Source organism: Bos javanicus, chromosome 9, assembly GCF_032452875.1.
Source record: "Bos javanicus breed banteng chromosome 9, ARS-OSU_banteng_1.0, whole genome shotgun sequence".
Classification (NCBI taxonomy): domain Eukaryota; kingdom Metazoa; phylum Chordata; class Mammalia; order Artiodactyla; family Bovidae; genus Bos; species Bos javanicus.
Genome location: NC_083876.1, coordinates 38882443 through 38906214, shown reverse-complemented (window position 1 = coordinate 38906214; position 23772 = coordinate 38882443). Strand labels below are relative to the sequence as shown.

The window sequence follows — 23772 nt, the reverse complement described above, 5'->3', positions numbered from 1 at the left end:
GGAGGGTGACCCCATCCTTTCCAGGTCTTTGCACGGCTGCCAACAAGGGAAGCTTTGTTGGGACTTGGTCAGCTTTGGCCGTGGTGGGTATGCCAGTGCTTCTTTCATAAAATAACTCCACAAGCTAATTGTCTTTCTCACCAGCAAACAAGCTCAGAATTTTGGAATGTACTTACATCCCTAAGGTAGCGTTCCATCCACTTAATGATATCAATGCCTCGGATTCTATCTTCAAATATGTCAATCTACAAGAAAAAAAAGATGTGGAAAGTGGCTCTTAATGAGAAGCTCTGTCTAGATGCAAAGCAAGAGAAAGCACAAGAGGCTGTATACATTTAAGGCTGAAAAAGTCACTAATGTGTTTTTGCAAAGAAGAGCCTGAAAGTCTAAAAATCAAGATGTAATTTTCTTAAAATGTTTCCTATTTCAAGATTAGTAGGCATTTGAGTATTTAATATTAGTAATTATGTTTTAAAAATTTGAGAGACATAGTAGACCATCAAGTTGGATGTAAGCCAGCAACATATGCATTATATATATACACAAAACATATGCACATATATATATGTGTGTGTGTGTGTATATATATATATATATATATATATATATCTGTAATTTGAAGGCAAACATGATTCTGGAGGATTTTAATGGATGTGTTGTATGCAAGTACTGAGATACAACATGGCACTTTGCTTGCATTAGCCAGGTCATTATTATGGTATTATATCCAGTTTTGACCTATATATTTAAAAAGTGTGTGAAACTTGAAGCAAATCCAAGAAACAGTCACAAAAACAATTACTGAGATAGTGGGGGAAAGGTTTATGATGAAAGTTGGGAAGTAGAACTCTTGGGCCTTGAAAAGACTGGTATTAAATATCAAATTTTTGAAGGGGAGAAAAACCAGTTATTTTCCATTTTACAGAAGCCCAAACAAGCCCTTTCTTGGGCTCAGGCTTGTCCTGCAGCCAGAGAGGAGTGTGTGTCTGCACAAGGTGCTCCTGATTGGAAGATGGGTTGTGTACAGGGATGGTGATGCAGGGAGAGAGTCCCGAAGAGGGGTGATCTGATTCAGCCCCACTGCTCCCACGTCAGTTGTCCTCAGTGTCATGCTGCCGTTTAGGGCCAGTCAAGTTCCAGCCATTCAGCAAGCTTTCCATGCGTCCATGATCCAGTGTCACGTCTTTTCCCCACACATGTCCCATCTATTCTACTCTCCACATTTGCGCTCCCTGCACCATCAAAGCACAGTGCAAGCCCCCCTCTCTGTGAATCCTCCCCACACACTGCCTTTCTCCTCCTCCCCTTAATGAACTCTACCCCACTGTGACTACTGATGGTACTGGACAATGAACATATTATTAGGGCATTCTTTCATTTACTGAATGTCTCAAGGATGCCTGGCTTATCTCCTGAGCCAGGTTCTAAGCTTCCTATGGAACAAGATCCTGTTCTACACCAAACTCAGATACATATAGAATATGAATTCAGAATATGTATTTTTAAACTGATGGAACATAAAAGATGGAATGGCTTTCCTTTTGGTTTGGATGATTCCTGCTTTAAAATGTTCAATGGCCAATGACTACATTAGGTAACCTTGAGAGAGGCTTTCCAGTTCTCTGAGACTGCATCAGTTATCCATTTCTGTTTTACAAGAGAGAAGCAATGTATGTCAGGGCTGACAAGAGACGGGCAGCATGGCTTTCCTCTTTCCACTTGGAAGACTTTGAAAATGTTCCCGAAGTTCTCTAAGTCTTACTATTTTCATTTGTAGTATGTGGTTAATAAACCTACTTCCTAGAGTGCTTGTGAGGATTATAATGAGTTAGAGTGGAAAAGGCATATCATAATGCCAGGCATAAATAAGTCCTCAGTAAATGGTCATTCTTATTATTATCCCAGCACCTCAATTCTTCCTTGCTATGGAGGTAGACATTCTGGAAGGAACAATGTGCTGGAGGTCTTCCACTGGTCTCTCCAGACATCTACTAAAATATACAGCTTCTGTCAGGCCAACTTTTCCACCCAGCTACTGTTATGAGCTGAATTGTGTCCCTCCAAATTCATGTTTCAATATATGTCTTAACCCCTTGTGTCCCAGACTATGACTGTATTTGGATATAGGGCTTTTAAAAGGTGACTAAAGTAAAAGGGGTTTCGTAGGTGGGCCCTGATGCAGCATGACTGGTGTCCTTATAAGAGGAGACTATAACGAAAGACCAGAGGAAAGACCAGGAGAAGACAGAGGGAGAAGACGGTCCTCTACAAGACAAGGAAGAGATTTCAGAATGAAACCAACCCTGCTGAAACCTTGATCTTATACTATGAGCCTCCACAACTGAGGAAATAAAGGACAGTTTAGGCTCCCTAATGGCACCCCACTCCACTACTCTTGCCTGGAAAATCCCATGGACGGAGGAGCCTGGAAGGCTGCAGTCCATGGGGTCGCTGAGGGTCGGACACGACTGAGCGACTTCACTTTCACTTTTCACTTTCATGCATTGGAGAAGGAAATGGCAACCCACTCCAGTGTTCTTGCATGGAGAATCCCAGGGATGGGGGAGCCTGGGGGCTGCCGTCTATGGGGTCGCCCAGAGTCAGACACGACTGAAGTGACTTAGCAGCAGCAGCAGCAGCAGCAGCCTGTGGTACTCTGTGGCAGACCCAGCAAACCAATATAGTGCCCCCTTTAGGTTGTAGGAGTCACGGGTCCCTTGCCTTTTTAGGCCTCAGGGTGGTAGACTCTCCTTGCTTTTGCTAGTCCTGGGATATTGCACTATTCATTCTCTATGGGTTTCCTCGACTCACCTAGAACTTCGAAAATGATCCATTTATTAAATTACCCATTAAATTAATTTTTATCCACTAAGGGGATCTTGATGTAGCGATACAATAACTTAGCTATCCAGGATGAGGCTCTGGGATTTTACCACAAGCTTTAAGGACTTCCCTGGTGGCTCGGATGGTAAAGAATCCACCTGCAATGCAGGAGACCTGGGTTCGATCCCTGGATTGGGAAGATGCCCTGGAGAAGGAAATGACAACCCACTCCAGTATTCTTGCCTGGAAAATTCCATTCCCAGAGGACTTTGGTGGGTTATAGTTCACAGGGTCACAAAGAGTCCGACATGACTGAACAACTCACACTTTCACTTTTCACTTCATAATGATGAGGATTAGGGTTTAGGGACAAATTTAAATTGGGCCTAAGCAGCCCCTAATTGTTAAGGTCATAAAAACCTGTCCTCTTCTCTGGGGCAATCAGTATGCTTATGTGGAAAGGACTAAAATAAGATCTTTTCTACAATGTTGGCCTTATGTCCTATAATTTGATTTTATATGAGTTGCCCCAGTGTTTCTTATCCCAGAAACGAGAAATTGAAATGCTGATCTGTATATATTCATATATCTATATAGTCATGAAGTTGGGGTGTAGAGTGTATACTTGTAAAAATTTTCGTATACTTCCATTTAAAAATAATTACAGACTAAAGAAATATTTGAATAAAACTCCTGTTAGAAATGCTAAATAATCCTTAAAATGGACATTTAGTTACTAAGTATTCTTTCTTTATTCTTCAACATTTGTATTTGTAGATATTTCCCTTAATTTTTCACTACTCTTTAGCATCCACTGTCACTAAATACACAGAGGAGGCCTCGGGGAAGGAAGAGAAGTGATATCAGTGTTTGAGGAAAGCCAGTCCTCCGAGTAGCCTCCTGTGGTATTCTATTTATCCTAAGGAAGACTTACATGGGTGTAAGCTGTGCTTTTCCAAGGCACTGCAGGGCACTTGAAGAGTGTGTGCTTCCTGAAATTTCTTGGCCTACGATCACAGTGGACTGCAGGGCTGGGGTGTCTACCTTCCTGAACTAGCCTAGACCAACTGAGAACCCGGCCCTGGGTCGCAGAACCTGGCTCCCTGTTCAGAATTGTCGGTGCTGGACTGCCAGCTGTGCACAGTGGGGTGGGGGGCCCCAGGCTGCCGGGCTTCCACCTCAAACCATGCAACCCAGTGCAGAATGCAAGGATCTTGTCAAATGAGCAGGTGACCTGGTGAGCCTCCTGCACCGCAAGAAGCACAACCAAAGTGACATGATTGGTGAGGAAGGGCAAAGGTGCCAAGTGCAGTGAGAGCCCGGCTTTCCTTTAGGCTGAGCACCAGCTGCGTGCATGCTGGGCATCAACACCGTGCTAGCTGTTCAGAGGCACTTGTTTGTTGCTGCTGCTTAGTTACTTCTGTTGTGTCCGACTCCGTGCGACCCCATGGACTGTAGCCCACCAGGCTCCTCTGTCCATGGGATTCTCCAGGCAAGAATGCTGGAGTGGGTTGCCATGCCCTCCTCCGGGGGATCTTCCCATCCCAGGGATTGAACCCTGGCCTCCTGCATTGCAGGCAGATTCTTTGCTGTCTGAGCCACCAGGGAAGTCCTCAGAGGCACTTGGGGTCACTCAAAAGGCATGCAAGAAAAACATGTTGGAGAGTTTGGATAGTTTGAATTCTAGAAAACAATTACCTAAACCCATAAGCATTTGGGTCATGATCACATAAATCAAATAATAGAGTTTAAGCCATCAACAACTTTTGACACGTTTCTCTTATTTTTTTTGTTTTCATTATACTCACTTTAATTGTTTAGTCTTCTCTTTGGATAAAATACTTACCGCAGTTTGGAAGCCGTTTACCAACAAAAAGTTCACGAATTTTACCACCTCCATGGCTGTGTCCATAGAATAAGTGATAAAGACTTTCCCTAAAGAGAGATTTTTGTCAATTATTAGAAACTAGTCAAATCATTCCACTCTAAACAACACTTGCAAATCGCATGCAGTGTCTTTTGGCCTTTTAGAACAGTGAAGGGACTCCTCAGAATGAGGGGGCGGTCTCAGGGCTTATGTCTGCAGCAGAGTGAACTGTCCTCAGACATAGATCTACAGGCCCAAAGGGGCAGGGGGTCCATCCCAGGGTGTGCAGACTGCTCAGGGTGCGTCAGAGAGAGTGCTGGCAGGCTGAGAGAAGCAGAGGAGGTCTTCTGAAAAACCACATGATGCATTAACAACAACAACAAAAAATCCGCCATCCAGAATCTGCGGGGCCTTAAGGTTAGGCCACCCCGGGTATATGAGACGCACTTGGCACTGTGCCCAAGAAAATACTCTCACAGCAGGCCTGGAAGTTGAGCCCTGCTAAGAGGCCACCCAGCCGTGTCCTCTTTTGATCTCATGATGTGATGCTCTCTGCTACCCTGAACTTGATGAGAGCAAGTGAGGGGAGGGAGAAAGTGGTTCTCCACCACCTTCTTCCCCTCACTACTTATTGGTCGGGGACTGGCAAGGAAGTTAGAGTAGACTAAAGGGCAGCTCAGAAATGTTATTAAGAACTTCAGTAGCTTGAAGCAGAGACCCTGCCTCTGGGCAGTCCAGCATCACTGACTCCCTTACTTGTCCATGAGTCAGTCTAGAGCTGCAGATGGCATTGTGCCCACAAGCTTAACCCAGTCAGGATAAGAACCAGTGTTCTCCCAGGCTAATGTCTTGGGTAAATTATCTGGCTAGCGTGTTAATGTAGTAGATGAATAATCTCTCTCTGTTGGCATTTAGTCTGAAATCAACTGGCTACATCTCAAGAAGCTCTGGGGCAGAGGGTGGAGAAGACAGTGGGGGCGGGGTTGGAGGGAACCCACTTACTACGCTTGAAAGTATTAGTTGCTCAGTCGTGTCCAACTCTTTGCAACCCCATGCACTGTAGCACACCAGGCTCCTGTACTCATGGAATTCTCCAGGTAAGAATACTGGAGTGAGTAGCCATTCCGTCCTCTAGGGGACCTAGGCTCTTGTTTTTGAAGCACCTCTCTCAAATGAGAGGATGTTCAGTGGTCATATTGACTCATTTAAGCAGCCAGGCATATTGATGGCACTCAATATATTTTATTCTCGACACATAATATTCAACCAATTCCTCTGTAAGAATTTTAGGACTCCCTTTATAGGTTATGGTAAAATTAATACGCTCTATACACTGATATCCAGACTATATCCCAACATTATCTGTTCTCCAGAAATGTTCAAAATTTAAATGTATAAGATTTTAAGATTAAAACAAAATTTTTTAAATAAAAAACAATTGTCATAGAAATCTTTCAGAGCCTTAAATGACTAAAGAATATTGATTCCCCAGTTGGAATTAACAAATGCAAAGGGCTTAATTTTAAGTTTAGTTCAAAGCAGTACCTAGATTTGGAAAGGGCTTATTGGAATTATGGCAAGCACAACAGAATATAACAATTTCATAAGGGGTGACTGTTTTCTTAAGATTTCTGGAACTTACAGTCCTGACTGACCTTCATATGAGAACATTTTGGTGATATTTCAACATTTCTGGTTCTGGCTGCAAAATGTGGAAAAAGCATCATCACCTGACACTTAGTCGAATGTTTCTTTAAATAAAAGGCTTAGTTTGCATTTGGTTGTACAGCAGCATGGAGAATGTGAGACTGGTTTTTCCAAACACGATTGCTCATTCCTACAGGAAATGACCTCGTTCTTGAAGGCTGCTGCTAATTTATGGTGAGACACTAGGTCCCTGGCCAATACCACATGGACATCCAATCAATTTATCCAGGGACAAGTCCACTCAAGAGAATCATTTAGAAGAGGGAGAAAGCATGGGGGTTATTTGTTGTTGCAGTACAGTTGTAGAAAATCTAGTGGTAAGCACTTTGGGAGTATTGCAGGTGGTGTCAGAATCACTACAAACACTCACACAAAATCCTGGTTAGTTTTTAAACAAAAAGCAAAAAAGGATATTTCATTTCACTGTGGAGTATGTGAGAAATATCCAAGATTATAGATGAAGAATCATCAAGTACTCTCAAAGTGTAAGACGTGACCAAGAAGGAGGAAAAAACCACATTGCAAACAACTTACGCAATTCTTCTGGCAAATTGCTTGTTTTCAGAGTTCCTCTGGCTAGAGGGTGACTCGGGGGTCTGGGGACAGCAGCTGGCGATGGAGCCTGGGGATCCTGTGGCCTCAGCTCGGCAGGACACTCCAAGGACCCCTCAGGAGCACCACCTCTATTAGGTGGCTGGTTATACAGCTGATCCCTGGAAAGGAATACATTCACAGTAAATGTTCATGTTGCATAAAGGCAAACCTAGAGGGACAGAAAGCCTTTAATGACTGTGGGTAATACCAGTGAGCTATCTTTCTTCTGCCTCCATTTCTTTTCTGAGCCAGAAGGACAAAGGTTTGGTGTTTTGTTTTTTTTTTTCCTCAGACTTTTTGTCAGTAAGCAGTTCAGCCAGCTGGCATTTGTAAGGGCCTGTGCTTGGGGTCAAAGAGGGAAGCAGGATTTGATTTCTGAATTTAAGGACTGTATAATGGGGAAGATGATTCTTATGTTCAGATCAGACAAGACCACCAACAAAACAAAGTAATATAATGGGTGACATAGAAGGTTTGATGTTTAGGCATTCAGATAAAACGACAGAACTTTAAGCTCATAATAGATAACATTTGGGCTTCCCTGGTGGCTCCGACAATAAAGAATTTGCTTGCAATGCAGGAGGTATGGGTTCACTCCCTGGGTCTGGAAGATCCCCTGGAGAAGGGAATGGCTACCCACTTCAATAATCTTGCCTGGAGAATTCCATCAACAGAAGAGCCTGGTGGGCTATATAGTCCTGGGGTCTCAAAGAGTCACAATTAACACAACAACAACAGATAACATTTATTTATGTATTAAAAGATAGAAAAGACCATGTAGGTTTAAAAGTATCTATGTTGTGGGGTCTCTTTGCTGGCCCAGTGGTTAAGACTCCTTGCTTCCACTCTATGGGGCACAGATTTGATCCCTGGTCCAGGAGCTAAAATTCCTCATGCCGCATGGCACAGCCGAAAAAAAAAGTATCTATGCTGCTAATATTTCACAAATGAACATCCAATTTTGAAGATCTACTAAAGACATGTCTACCACATTATCATATGGCATCTTTATTATTATTTTGGTCACCAGTATTCCTATGAACAGTCTGCTGAGAAGAAAGATCAGGTGCACTTGTGTGAGATTTGGAAGGTAGAAGGACATGTAAGCCATGCTTCTGCCACTTCTGTGGTTTCTGTTGCTAAGTGCTGTCATGGGGTGCTGAGGAGGCCTCCCAGTGTTCCGGTACAGCTTCAAGGGAAGGGCATGGGCATCGGTATTTTGCCAGTGCAGATCTGGTAGGCACGGAATGTTTCCAATAGCTGCAGTGGCAGTTTCCTGATTCTGGTTGGTGCTGGCAGCGTGGCCTAGATTGGAGAGCCCTGTGGTGGCTTTCTGGCCCTCTGCCTCTCTGACCAGGCCAGAGGAAGCGGCCCCTCTGTTCCCCAGTTCTGTGATATTGAGCGGGGACCATTCCTGGAAGCCCAACCTAAAACCTCCAGCCTCCAATGTCATAAGCACCCAATTCCTTATATTAAATCCCTTCTGTTTACAACAGCTAGAGTTGTTTCTGTTTTCTGTAACTGAATTCTAACTGCAAGGGGGACTAAAACTGTATCTATAATATTTTATTTCTTCAAAAAAAATGAAGTAAATGTGGCATTGTTAACATTTTAAAAAATCTAGGTAGCGGGAACAGGAATGTTACTTGTTATGTGTTTGCAATTGTTTTATATTATAAATTTAAAAAAAGTTTTGAATGTAATATCTATGTGTATAGGCCTAGTTTTAGTGGATTATTGCTTCTGCTTTCATATTTTTACCCAAAAGAGTAATCAAAAAATTCTGAAAGTCCTATGTAACAAGATTTAAAATTATACAAAATCTCAACTATGCTATTAATACATTTCTAATTCTGGTGTTTGAGGAAGTTATTTTTATTTTATATTATTATAGAAAAAATTTCTACACAATATGCCTTCATCTAATGGGGATCCAATTCCATATTCTTTTTGCATTAGTGCCTTTGTACCCAAAGTTAGTTGTTTACAAAAGATGATTGCTCATTTGACAAAGCTTCCCAGGTGGCGCTAGTGGTAAAGAACGCACCTTGGTAACCCACTCCCGTATTCTTGCTTGGAGAATCCCATGGACAGAGGAGCCTGGAGGGCTACAGTCCACAGGGTCAAAAAGAGTCAGACACGACTGAAGTGACTTCATGCATGCATGCTCATTTGAAAAAAAAATCTTAAGGCCTTGATACTATTAAAAAAAACTTTCATATATAAACAATATAATGGAGAGTAATGACAGAGTAATCTTTCTGTATTAAGGTTCTCCTTCCAAAGATCAGTAAGAAGAGAATTAATCTCATTACCTGAACTTACTTTTCATTATCTTAAAATGATAAATCCTTGGAGACCATAGTAGGCTTTAATTGATGTTATAAAAGCAATTGCTCTGTACTATTTTACAATAAATAAATCCAAAATTATTTCAAAATAAAAGTTCATTTAAAAAATTACTATTGCTTCTCCTATTCAACACTACACATAGAGATGCTTAAATTTTGTTTTCTTGGAATTTTAGATTGCTTTCTGCAAGAGTGCTGATCTGACTATAAACTCACTACTTAATTCCATTACTTAAATTCCATTCTATTTTTTTTGTAAAAAAAAAAAAATAAGGCATCTGTCTGCAAAGAAAATCTGAGGGTTATTGGCTTTTGAGTGAAGAGGAAAGGCACCTTATTTGCCATTGTAAATAGAGTAGGCCTTTTTTTCAATACACTTTTTGAGCTGATTACCTATTTCTCCATTTCTGAAAAAAAACTGCTTCAATAAGAGGTTCATATCTCATTCCGTTCTCAAAATGGAATATAGATTTACTTTGAATGATAGATAAAAGTTGTGCTTGAGCAAGAGCAAATGTTTTATCTACTCTCTCTCCAATTTTGTCATAAATTAGGAAGCTCCATTTACATGAGTTTTCCCTGTATATTTTAGATCTATAAATGAAGAGAAAAAAAACAACAACAAAAACCAAAAAACTTGAGGAGTCAAAAAAGAACAATGAATAGAAATACGATTAAAAGATTAGACAATAAAAGTCAAGAAAAGCCAAAATTATTTTTCTGGAAGAAATATTGGAAAGACCTAATAATGGTGTTAAACATGAGTGAATGCTTTTATTACAAAATAACAGTTGTTTTAAATTTCTATTGAGAACCAATTGAATTTAAAGTTTCAAAGTAAGAAATGGACTTAAACAGGTGTAGAGACTAGGGATATAAAAAAGAATTTTGTAGCCTTGAAAGTCAGTCATAGTGAAAATGAAAACCTATTTTTTGATCCAAAAGGCCAAGAGATCTGGAAGTAAAAGGTGTGACTTAGCATCTTAAGAGCCTTTCCTTCAAGGTCTTCATGTGTCTGGTGAAGAGATTCTTATCACACAGCTTCCGTTTCCTCCTGACCTGAAAAGTCTGTGTGGGGTGTTCAACTGTGTGACTTGGTCACCAGCCTGCGTGGCAAAGGAATAGAGTTCTGATGCATATTGATTGCATTGGTGTCATTCTTTTTCATGTTAATATTGTCTGAAATTTGGCCCCATCAGTTGTACTTACTGATACCTGGGGAGACCTGGGGGAGAGTAGTTTCTCTGTGGAGGTCTCTCCTCTTGGTCCCAGGGGCTGGGACAACTCAGGATGACCTTCTGCACAGGGTGCAGGCCCCTCACATGGGCTCCAGGTGGGGCCTGCCCAGGTAGAGCTGGCTGGATCACTTGCTGGTAGGCTGCTCGAGGGTAGTTATGGCCATCTGTAGGTGAAGACAGCAAAGAAAACAGGAAAGACTGACTGTGGCTCCTTTGCATGAAAGGAGAGGTAAGCTCAGTGCAAATTTCTGTGTTTATACCAACTGAGGGTTCCATATATCATTTACCACCTCCGAGATGTTTGCCACATTTCTGTACTATTATTTACTTGATAGTTTTCATTAAACTGAGTCATTGTCTTTATTGTTTTTATAAACAAAAACATCTGTGAAATCATGAGTTTAATGTTTTAAATTGGAAACACAGAGCTCAACATAGGCCCCTATTTAAATTAGATGCTTAAAACAATCCAAACTGAGCTGATTCCAGCCCCACAGCTGATAAGGACGAGGATTTGGAGGGCATCTTTAAGAATGGGGAGGTAGCACCACAGAGAACCCTTTGGCCTAGGATGAGCTCTACCACCAGGTTTTGCTATTACAGCCTTCCTGGGTCAGGCCACATACACTCCAAGGGGTCCAGATCACCACGATTCCTACCATAACTCCCCAAGTTTTAAAACCCAAGGCTAGGAGAAATTATCCTCATGATAGCTACAGAATCACTACTTGTTCATTTCCCTCCCTGGACACACACACCCACACCCACCCACCCCCCAACACACACACCAGTCCTTCTTTGCTGCTGTTCAGTTGTTAAGTCGTGTTTGACTCTTTGTGACCCCATGGACTGTAGCATGCCAGGCTCCTCTGTCCTCTACCATCTCCCAGAGTTTGCTCAGATTCATGCCCATTGAGTCGGTGATGTTATCTACCAACTCATCCTCTGCCGCCCCCTTCTCCTTTCTCCTTCAGTCTTTCCCAGCATCAGGGTCTTTTCCAATGAGTCGGCTCTTTGCATCAGGTGGCCAAAGTATTGGAACTTTAGCTTCAGTATCAGTGCTTCCAGTGAATATTCAGGATTGATTTCCTTTAGGATTGACTGGTTTGATCTCCTTGCTGTCCAGTTCAGTTCAGTTCAGTTGCTCAGTCGTGTCCGACTCTTTGCAACCCCATGAATCACAGCACGCCAGGCCTCTCTGCCAATCACCAACTCCCAGAATTTACCCAAACTCATGTCCATTGAGTCAGTGATGCCATCCAACCATCTCATCCTCTGTTGTCCCCTTCTCCTCCTGCCTTCAATCTTTCCCAACATCAGGGTCTTTTCAAATGAGTCAGCTCTTCACATCAGGTGGCCAAAATACTGGAGTTTCAGTTTTAACATCAGTCCTTACAATGAACACCCAGGACCAATTTCCCTTAGGATGGACTGGTTGGATCTCCTTGCAGTCCAAGGGACTCTCAAGAGTCTTCTTCAACACCACAGTTCAAAAGCATCAATTCTTCTGCACTCAGCCCTCTTTAGAGTCCAACTTTGACATCCATACATGACCACTGGAAAAACCATAGCCTTGACTAGACAGACGTTTGTTGACAAAGTAATGTCTCTGCTTTTTAATATGCTGTCCAGGTTGGTCATAACTTTCCTTCCAAGGAGTAAGTGTCTTTTAATTCCATGGCTGCAATCACCATCTGCAGTGATTTTGGAGCCCCCCAAAATAAAGTCAGCCACTATTTCCACTGTTTCCCCATCGATTCACCATGAAGTAATGGGGCTGGATGCCATGATCTTACTTTTCTGAAAGTTGAGCTTTAAGCCAACATTTTCACTCTCCTCTTTCACTTTCATCAAGAGGTTCTTTATTTCTTCTTCACTTTCTGCCATAAGGGTGGTGTCATCTGCATATGTGAGGTTTTTGATATTTCTCCTAGCAATCTTGATTCCAGCTTGTGCTTCATCCAGCCCAGCGTTTCTCATGATGTACTCTGCATATAAGGGACCCTCAAGAGTCTCCTCCAGCACCACAGATTGAAAGCATCAATTCTTCGGCACTCAGCCTTCTTAGTGGTCCAACTCTCACACTGGTATGGGACTTCTTGAAAAACCATAGCTTTGACTAGATGGACCTTGGTTGACAAAGTGATGTCTCTGCTTTTTATTTTTTTATTTTTTTTAAATTTCATTTTATTTTTAAACTTTACATAATTGTATTAGTTTTGCCAAATATCAAAATGAATCCGCCACAGGTATACATGTGTTCCCCATCCTGAACCCTCCTCCCTCCTCCCTCCCAATACCATCCCTCTGGGTCATCCCAGTGCACTAGTCCCAAGCATCCAGTATCATGCATCGAACCTGGACTGGCAACTCGTTTCATACATGATATTTTACATGTTTCAATGCCATTCTCCCAAATCTTCCCACTCTGCTTTTTAATGTGCTATCTAGGTTTGTCATAGCTTTCCTTCCAAGGAACAGTATCTTTTAATTTCATGACTATAGTGACCAACTGCAATGATTTTGGAGCCCAAGGGGAAAAAAAAATATGTCACTGCTTCCACTTTTCCCCCTTCTATTTGCCACAAAGTTATGGGAATGAATGCCATGATCCTTGTTTTTTGAATGTTGAGTTTCAAGTCAGCTTTTTCAATCCCTCTTAGGAAGAAGTAAATGAATGAAAACTTGGCTCATATCCCGGGGAAGTAGCCAAGCAGCTGGCAACACCTCACAACTGTCTCAGTACCCTCTTGCCAAAGGCCATGAGTACTTGGGACCAGGCAGTTAGAAGAGGGCAGGTCTTAGAGCAAAGCCAGTCCTCGCATCAACTTATATGAATTTCTAACCTGGGAGAAAGTTAACCCCAGCCAGGCATAGGAATAACAGTCCCAAAGGATTAAAGGCAACCAGCCTGACCCGGTGAGAGAAGAGAAGTGAGGGCCAGAGGAGGGATGCAAGGAACCCAGGAAGGGTGGGAGAGGAAGGCTCTGAGGGGACTGTCCAGATCCAACGGGGCTCGAGTGTGGGAAGTCTGAGAGGCTGGATGCACACTGGGGTGAGCTCAGCCTGCAGAAGGACTGGAGAGAGGCACGTATAACCCTGCAAAAAGAGCCACGTGGATCACCCCACGAGCACATCCTGGGGATCCAAGTATTGCCACCTCTGCCCAAGTAAGAACTTGGATGATCAAGCAGGCATAGCTAGTTAAGGCAAGAAGGAACCTTGATACTCAAAAGGTCTTTACTGGTCTTTATTCTTCTTCTGATTATAAAAGTAATGCCCAATTTGCCTGTCGTGTAGGTAGGATACTTGCAGGGAAGTAGGGTGAAACAAAACTTGCAAGCGAGCAAGAAATAACAGAAGAAGCAGGTCGGCAGCACCAGGATGTGGAGGGTGAGACTGTGGTTAAGATTTTTATTCTTGGTTTGCTAAGTAGTCAAGAACCGTCTAGAGGAACATGGCCTCAAGTACAGAAGACTAATAATATGTGTGTTCATTAGTGTGGCCACTACCGGGTCCCCACGGTGTGGGCTCAGGAAACTTGACTGGGTGACCCTGGAAATGTGCCCCAGCCAGTCTTTCAAGCTTGGTCAGATTCCCTGGATTTAGTCTATTGTCTGCTTTGACCCATGACACCAGGTCATGCTTCCTCTGGCAAAACTGACCACATCCCTCTGAACAGAGCTTGTCTTGAGGCCCTGACCATGACCTTTGCCCTGCTCTTGCTTAGGCCTGGTCATGATATCTGGAGCTTAAGGAAGGGGAGGGGGATAAAAGGATATGTCTGTGCCTACCCCCTGGCTGACAAAGACCAGGGCTTGGATAGCATCTCTAAGAATGGGGAGACAGGACCACAGAGACCCCTATGATCTAGAACAAGATAAAACAAGGTTTTGTTTTTATGGCCATCCTGGGTCAGGTCAGATAATTTCCAAGGGGTCCACCTCACCAGCTGGAGTTTCAGGGCTATAGGACTGGTCTCTCTTGGTGCTCTTTTCCCCAGTTGTTCAGTCACTAAGTCTTGTCTGACTCTTTGAGACCCCATGGACTATAGCCCTCTAGGCTTCTCTGTCCACAGACTTCCCAGACAAGAATACTGCAGTGGGTTGCCATTCGTTTCTCCAGGGGATCTTCCTGACCCAGGAATTGAACCCATGTCTCCTGCATTGGCAGGGGGATTCTTTACCACTGAGCCACCAGGAAAGGCCCTTTCCCAGCTAGAACAGACCAAAAAGTGCCATTGCCATCAGGTCATTAGGCAAGAGCTAGCCCAGGGACAGGGGAGCCTGGTTGGCTACCGTCTATGGGGTCGCACAGGGTCAGACACGACTGAAGCGACTTAGCAGCAGCAGCAGCAGCAGCACACTCTCAAAAGTTCAGCAAGCCCTAGCTACCCTGGCTGTCTTTCTTCATCTTGAATGCCAAGCTGGTCCCCACCTCTGGGAGCCTGAGTCTGCCATCCCCTCTGCTCAGAGTGTTTTGCCCTGTATCTTTACAGATCAACTTCTTGACATTCAGGGCTCAGCTCAGATATCATCTGTTCACCAGTTACTTATCCCATCTCATCACTTTACTTTCTTCCTAGCACTTTTCATGTTTGTGTAAGTAAGCATGACTCCTACTTGTCAACTTCTTGCCTGCCTTGCCTACTAGACTCCAAGCTTTGTAAAAGCATGCACTGTGTCTGTTTGCCACCATACCTCAAAGCACAGTGCCAATACCTGAGGGATGCTCAATCTGTGAATGAAGACTGAAAGTTACAAAGTCAACTTGATACATACGCACAAGCAAAGCCATGTGGGAGGGCACAGTCTGCCTGCTAGGTCTTGGGTCTTCTAGGGAGTCTATTTCTCATCTGCTCTCCATCTGGGATATTTTTCAGTGTCTCCTTTAGAGGTAGGAAGAAGAAAGAAAAGGTGAAAGAGGAGCAACTTTGCTAGTGGCCTTGAAAGTTTTTAATGCTTGGAGCCATTCTTGCTTCCCATGTCCATTAATAAATGGCTAATAAGGTTTTATTTGCTTTAAAAGGACTACCAAGCTCTAATCATAGGGTTTGTTTCTTTTCCAGAAAGTGTATGTTAGTGCTGTTAATCAAAAGCCTTTGAAGCAAGGTCATATGATTTTGAACAGATTATTCCTCGCACAACATGTTTTTGTCTCATAGCAACAAATCATATCATTAAAATCACTAAGGCATGAGGACTAAGTGTTTGATTAGCTGTGACTCTTGTTTCTGAAATGGCCACCTGTGATAAAAGCTTACAATGGTTTATATGAGCAGATGAAAATGATCCACCTCAATTTTAAAATTAGGGTACTGACAAAAGAGTTCTCTATGCTGTCTTTTGATTGTTTAAAACAAAGAAAGAAGATTTCCTTAGTGGAACTTGACTGGTTCCACTGGAATTTGGCTGGTTGTGTGAAGAAGTCGCGAAATAAAATTTACATTTTCAGATAAATGAACGTCTTTTCATTGCTCAAGTTTTGATAGTTTCCTTCTGCTATTTTGATCAAGGCTTGCTAGTCTAGTTGGGTACGGTATATGTAATAATGGCTAATATTTACTGAGTACTTGTTACATGCCAAGTACTGTTCTAAGTTCCTTATTCAGGATTACAGAGTTCAATTTTTTGCTTTCCTGAAGATGAAGTTAAACTGAGTAAAAAATCCAAATTCCATATCACAGTCCTTGCCTCCTTCATTTTCTAGCATATCATTCTCTCACTGCTCACTCTGCTGTATCTCCACTCACTTGCTTTCAGTACATTAACAATACTAAAGTCCTTGCTTCCTGGACCTTCTCGTCTTTTAGATTTCAGCTCAAATGTGTCCTCCTCTGGAGAAGGCAATGGCACCCCATTCCAGTACTTTTGCCTAGAAAATCCCATGGATGGAGGAGCCTGGTAGGCTGCAGTCCATGGGGTCGCTAGAGTCGGACACGACTGAGTGACTTCACTTTCACTTTTCACTTTCCTGCATTGGAGAAGGAAATGGCAACCCACTCCAGTGTTCTTGCCTGGAGAATCCCAGGGACGGGGGAGCCTGGTGGGCTGCCGTCTATGGGGTCGCACAGAGTCAGAAACGACTAAAGCGACTTAGCAGCAGCAGCAGCAGTGTCCTCCTCAAAGAGGCCTCCTCTCACCATGCTGTTAATGCTTCCTCTAACACCTGGCTATTTTCTTTATAACATGTACTCTTTGTTATTTTGTTTGCTGATTTCTACTTATCAGTAGACTTATCTCCAGTAGGCTATGAACTCCACAAAGACAGGATGTTGTATTCACAACTGTACACCCAGTGCCTAGCATAGAACTGGGCAAATATTTGGATAAATTGATGAACAAATGAGCAGGTCTGTTTCTAAATCCAAGTGACCTCCTTTCTTTCCTCTGCCCTCCCATAAGACAAGCAAAGAGATAGCCTTTCAAAGGCTTGAGATCACAAAGCCTCTACTCATAATTAGGGAATCACTTCTTTTTCTAGGAAGTAGGGAACAGATTTCTTTTTATTCATTCAACAAATATTACTGAATTTCTATGGCTAAGCATGCAATGACTAGAGATAAACAGGCTATAGTTCTTCTGAGCTGCTCAAAATAAATCAGGAGAGAAAGAGAAAATCTGTTTGTCTGTGGATGTCTGTTTTGAAATATAAACCCACACTCGTTAGTGTACAAGTAGGAGACATGCAAGCCAGCAGCCACCTACACGATAGACTTAAGAACCACTCCCCAAGATATCTCCCCCAGAGACTTGTGCTCCGTGCCTAGAATTCCATCAAGAAGATGGAGTCTAGAAGGTGGTGGGGGATGTGATGGACAAGTGATTTGTTAGCAGAGTAACTCCTACATTCTGACGCAGTGTTCATCACAGAACAAAAATACAAATCTTGCACAATCATGCATGGGTGCCCAGAACTGTATGTTGCTCGTCAATCTTATGATCCTCTTGGCTTGGGTTACACACGGTCTTCGTGTTACTGGGCTTTGACCACTTGGAATTTGTAAACCAAATCCTAAATGAGGTTTTCCACTTATCAGTCAAAACATTCAACATTTTTCTTCCTTATTAAGAATGATATTAAAAGAATTTATGAGGGAGAAAGTAAAATGTGATTTTCAAGTTGTCAAAAAAAACATGATGATATAACACAATTAGTTTAGCCAGGAAGACAAGATGGCCAACATAAACTGTTACAGGAACTCCCCCAGCTGTAAACAGCTGTAGTTCCTGAAAGGGACTGCCTTTCTTTATCATCTCTTCCATCTGCTTTGTTTTTTCCTTACTTTTAACTGTGCATGCATTCTAGCACACAAATAATCATGTTTGGGGGTCTATATGAACAATAGTGGGCATGTGTCCACAGGTTTATTTTATTCAGTCTCTTTGGTATAGAAAGCAAGAATTTTACAGTAAGATAAGAGCACTTTAGACTTAATATATTCTTTTTTTTTTTTCCAATTTATTTGCGTCGAGGGTTTTATTTGATTGCAGAGCCATGACCTCCATTCTGGTGACCTTCAGAGGAAGGATTTTGAGGCAGTAAGAGGCTGACTTCTCTGGGGGATGATGGTGAAGGAAAGAAATAGATTTTTCCACCTTTTGTTTTCACCTACTTTGATAACTTTTTTTTACATGAAAGGAGTGACTAGTAACCATTTGTGCTTTAACTTGCAGGGGCAAAGCTGTGCCATTTGCATGATGAGCATTTATTTATATTTTCTCTAACAGATGAGGAAGTAATGATCTTCTAAAGCCAAGTAGAATCATGTAGCCATGGTTTCCAACTGCAAGAGCATTGCTTAGGCGAACAGCTCTTTTGAAGCGGTTCTGTTGGCAATTAAGTGCAGTGATAGCCCTGACACAAAACTAAGCATTTGTACACCTGCTTTGAATGCTTAAAATCTGTGCCAGCAAGAGGGATCTAGAAGCAGAGGGGCACTCTACAGGGCTGGGCTGCAGGCTCTATTTAAATAATAGCAATAATAACTAAAAGCTGCTAGTTTTTGATAGCTTACTACAAGCCAGCCACTTTCCTAGTGTCTTTAATACATTATCTCATTTAATCCTCATAGCAACCTTCTTGGGAGCCATTGCTATCAGAGGCTTCAGAAATATTCTGGGTTTGCAGTGCCCTGAGGACAAAATATAAGCACTGGTTTTCCCAGGCAAAACCAGCCCAACCCTGACCCTCTTCCCTGTAATTAGAGGCCCCTGGAGGCCAGGGCCAAGGCACATGTGGGGTGATTTAGGGTGAGCCCACATGTTCTCATTTCCTTTTTCTTTTTAACTTTTACTCATTTTTTACATTATAAAAGTTATGCCTGTTTGCTATAACAAATTTAACAAAAGTATAGAGAGTTAGAAGAAAAATCTCCCTGTCTCTCCTAATTCCTTATTCCCCTCCCCTTCACGATCACTGTTAATGGTTGTGGCCATCTTCCAGTCTTTCTCAAGCCATTTTTAAACATATATAGTTTAAAAAATAGCACTTATGGGATCCACATAGCATGCTTTTTTAATCTTTTTTATGTCAGAGTGTAGTAACAGGGACTTAATAGTCTATTGTATAAATAAATCACAACTTATTTACAATAATTTATATCCTTTATAACATAATTTGATAATTATTTATAATAATTTCCCCCTTATTGATAGGCATTTTAGATTTTTTATTCTTACTCTAATGCAACAGTGCTTTAATAAACGTCCTCATTCATGTATTTTTACATGCTAATTGAATGTGTCTATAGAATAGATTCTTATAAGTGAGACGCTGGACCAAATAGGACACGTTTAAAATTTTGATAGTGAAATTGCCTCCTGGAAAACTGTACCAATTTATACTCCTATCAAGAGTAAATGGGGGCTTCCCTGGTGGCTCAGTAAAGAATCTGCCTGCTAATGCAGGAGACACAGGTTCAATCCCAGATCTGGGAAGATCCCACATGCCGCAGAGCAACGAAGCCTGTGTGCCATGACTATTGAGCCTGTACTCTAGAGTCTGGGAGCTGCAACTACTGAAGCCTGAGTGCCCTAGAACCTGTGCTCCACAAGAGAAGCCACTGCAATGAGAAGTCCGAGCACGGCAACTAGAGACTAGTCTCTGCTTCCTGCAACTAGAGAAAAGCCCTAGCATAGCAACGAAGACCCAGCACAGCCAAAAATAAATAGATAAAATCACAAAATATATTAAAAAAAAAAACCAAGAGTAGATGGGAATGTTCATTTTCCCATAATCCCACTAACACTAGATATTGTCCCAGACTTTTTATTTTTGTGTATCTGATTAGGAAAAATATATATTTAAAAATTTTGCATTTCTTAAATTCAGTGTGAAGCTTGGATTCATACACTTATTGGCTGTTTATACACCTTCCGTAAATTTGTCCCTTCTCCTGTCCCAGTTTTCTCCTCTCTGCCTTTCATTGCTTGTCTTCACTCCCAGAATCCTAAGGCCCCCCTTTCCTCCCCAAGTCAATAGAAGGAAATAATACAGAGAACAAGGGGAGGCAATCTGAATAAAGAAAGCAGGTGTTAGAGTCTAAGAGTGTTCCCAGCGGGCGCGTTTGCATTTTAACAGAGCCTGCCCTGGGAGGGCAATGCTTACCTCCAAGGACTAGATTGCTAATGATGACATTTCAGGGTTCAACAGGAAAAATATCTTCAAGTGGGAAGATCTTCCTGGGACCCTCAAATGATAATAGTTCACGCTTTCTCTGTCTATCACAGTGAAGCTTTCTCTTGTTAGTGGTTTAAGGCAACTGCTTGAGACTTGGTATCACAAAGCCCTTGACGAAGCATTCACACTTCCACACATTAAGGAATTAACCAGAAATGCAGATAAAAGCATGGGTACATGATGTATCGTATAATTGCTTATTGGCTCAGAAATGGGAAACTAAAATAGCCAACAACAGAAAATAGCTTAAAAACAACTTGATAGATCCATCTGATGAAATACTATGCAACATTTTGAAACAATGCTAGAAAATTATCCTGAAGTTATTTTAATATCATAGTAAATACATACATGCAAAAACACCCAGTAAATATGTCAAACCCCAATAAGGAATTATATTTGAGTGACAGAAACATGAATTAGGCTTTTGGGCATATTTGAGTTTTGAAAGTGAACAAATATTACTATTATGATCAGAAAAACTACCTTTAAATGCAGAGAGTAGAATCTTAAAAAAAAAAAAAAAGTATTGTGGGATTCCTTTTTAACCTAAGAAATCATTGAGAAAAAAAATGCAAATCCTGACCCTGCCAAGGTTCAGTGATTTATGTTTAAGGAACTTCGTCAGCACACTCACCCTGTTCCTGAACACTTGGAGCACCAGTGATGTTCTTGCTTCAGTCAGCTGACTGCCCAGCATCCAACACCAACACCAGAGTCCCAGCTGTAGATCTCAGGGGCTCTTTCTCCCAGAGCCCTGCTGCTGCCTCATCTCTTACCCTCACTCTTAACTCATTCATTCTTCCCTGTTTTCTTTCAGGCATCATCTAAGTTAAATTCTTTTACCTCACATTTTCTTTTTTTAAACTATGAAAAGGAAGCTTTATATTAAATGTACATGTACAAATAAATAAATTGTGATTGATTATAGGATTCGTGATTATTTCCATAATTTATTTTAAAGCTAGGCATCAGATTTGGTCAGACTCTTCAAACTGTTTTTGATATGGTATTTATTTGCTAAGAAAAATATTGCATCTCCCAGCCTCTCAGCCAGTGTTTCATCTGTAAAGCCCTATTGCTATTTTCCAGCAGCCTCATGGAGACTTGACATCAAGAACTGTAATGGACCTTTTACCTCAGTCTAAGAGTTTATCACTTTCAGAGATGCTTACTGTACTGATGCATTTTATTCATTCATTGGACATAATTTGTTGAGAGTCTTGTATATATTGGTCACTGTGTTAAATGCTGGGGAATTACGGATTGAAAATACGTAAGTTGCTGATGTGCAAAAGCTTACAGTCTGACAAGAGAAGTAAAAAAGGCCCAAAGTAGATGCCATACTGGCATTAGGTGTGCCAACAGGCAGAGCATAAGGAGCCAGAGAGCCTGAAGAAGGGAGTGATCTGGGGAAGCTGTCAGAGGGACACCTGAGCTAAGTCTTAAAAGATATATATAGTGATGGCTGCTGCTGCTAAGTCGCTTCAGTCGTGTCCGACTCTGTGCGACCCCATAGATGGCAGCCCACTAGGCTCCTCTGTCCCTGGGATTCTCTAGGCAAGAACACTGGAGTGGGTTGCCATTTCCTTCTCCAGTGCATGAAAGTGAAAAGTGAAAGTGAAGTCGCTCAGTCATGTCCGACTCTTAGCGACCCCATGGACCGCAGCCTACCAGGCTCCTCCATCCATGGGATTTTCCAGGCAAGAGTACTGGAGTGGGTTGCCATTGCCTTCTCCGAGTGATGGCTGCATACACTAAATATACTACCCTTCAATGAATGAGGAAGGGCAAACTTTACAGTATACACATTAGAACTTGAGAAAACAGTTAAAAGATATAGAACTGGTTCAAATGTATACAAGAAGGGGAAAAATCCTAGGTAGAGAGAAGAACGTGGACAATGCAGGGGTCTATGAAGTAGCTCTACATGTTAGGGGGCTGCCAGTCCTTGAGTGTGGCTAGATCGTAGGGTAGGTGTGGATGGTTCAACCTCCAAAGGGCTTTAAGCAACAGAAATACAGGAATGATGGGACCTTCATGTAATAGTTTGAAGTCTCAATGACATTCTGGGCACCTTCTGATTTTTTTGACTGAAGGCCTCTTTCTCTGAAAAATCTAAGGTGGAGAACAAGCATGTAAAGAATGCCCAAGAATTTGGACAACAAAATTTTCTAGAAGTCATTTGGGATGGCTCCCTGCCTCTAGGTAAGTTTCACTTCAGCTACCCTAGAGAGCAGTCTGTTTTCTTCTTAACGTTTCCTAGAGAGGCAGGTTCCAAGTGAGACGGGCTCTGGGCCAAGATAAAGCATTCTTCTAAAGCCCCTTGCAAATCCAAACGCACATGGAGGGCCCCATAGGAAGCAGAATGCCCTCCCTGCCTTCTGACCTGCCTGTGCTGGTGTAGCGATGGGAGACACTGACGCGAGATTCCCGTTTACTCAGTTACCCGGGCCACAACATCCAGAGGAGAGCAACTCACTTACATGGCACCTGGTGGTCAGGGTCTCCAGGACAATAGTAGTGATAGTTCCACTGAGCTTGCACGGAGGGCTCGGGGGGCAGCATCTGTGCACATGCTGGGTATCTCTGAGGTTCACACTGATGGAACTCCCTGGATCTGAGAGGTCTGGGGAGGTCCTGGAGGTAACACACGGAGGTGAGGGGTAGTGGCCTTTCCAGTTGCCTGATGCCCAGGACATCCTGAGGCTGTGAATCATACCCCGTGTCTATTGTAGGTGGGTCTGGGGCTGCTCGGTTCCTGAGAGGCCGGGGCACCATCTCCTGGCTACCACTTTGGGGGTCTGCTGAGGCATTAGGTACACTTTGGTCAGATTTGTCAGAGTCATGGCCAGTGTCAGGGGAAGTTGCTGAAAGCCAAGATCCCAGCCATTGATTATGTTTTTCCGTAATGGAAAACTGATGCTCCTGGGGGAGGGCTCCAGCCACAGACTGAGTCTCGGGCTCCCCGGCTGCACAGGAGCCTGAGGTGAAGTCTTTGCTGGGATCCATGTGTCTCCTCCACAAGCTGTCTTCACTCTCTGCCAAGACTTTGGCGCGCAGGCAGGTGACCCTCGGGGACACAGGCTGCTGGAGATTTGATAGTTGCAGGGGCAGGTGAGCCTGAGGAAAGTCTCTGGAGGAAGACTGAGCAGTTGGGGATGCAGACAAGTTGTTAGGCACCATGTTCCTTGCATCTGGAGCAGCCAGTTCTGACTCCTCTGCCAGGGAATATTCTGAGAGGGGTTTCAGCAACTGACTTGGGTATGGTTCCGATTCATCCACCTCCACAGGAATGCTTCGGTTCATTCTAGTGTCTGGAACAAGAGAAAACATGCCACAACCTCAGGAGTCAGGTCAGTTCTTGAAGTCCCCACTTCATGACCTTAAGGGACCCCATTCAAGATGTGGTTTAAATTAACAGTAGAATGACACCAGCGTGCTGGCAGAGCCCCCAGTCACGTAAAATCATTTGCTTATCCTCCAGGGAAAGGCACTAAGACTTATGAAG

At 42.6% G+C, this 23772-nt stretch overlaps 1 protein-coding gene across 3 annotated transcripts in view; it reads right to left on the bottom strand.

Moving 5' to 3' along the window:
* TRAF3IP2 (TRAF3 interacting protein 2) overlaps positions 1 to 23570 on the bottom strand; it is a 31856-nt gene extending 8286 nt beyond the window's left edge. The window contains exons 1-6 of one of the 3 annotated variants that reach the window (XM_061428665.1): positions 22748 to 22836; positions 15362 to 15468; positions 10552 to 10744; positions 6932 to 7110; positions 4670 to 4758; positions 177 to 245 (exon numbers count right to left, since the gene is read on the bottom strand). In XM_061428665.1, coding sequence (XP_061284649.1) covers positions 177 to 245; positions 4670 to 4758; positions 6932 to 7110; positions 10552 to 10744; positions 15362 to 15377 — 546 coding nt within the window. In that variant the 5' untranslated portion in view covers positions 15378 to 15468; positions 22748 to 22836. Of the gene's footprint in view, positions 1 to 176; positions 246 to 4669; positions 4759 to 6931; positions 7111 to 10551; positions 10745 to 15361; positions 15469 to 22747 lie in introns of all 3 variants that reach the window. The other 2 variants (XM_061428663.1, XM_061428664.1) reach the window with 2 other exon arrangements.
* Positions 23571 to 23772: the final 202 nt, after the last annotated feature.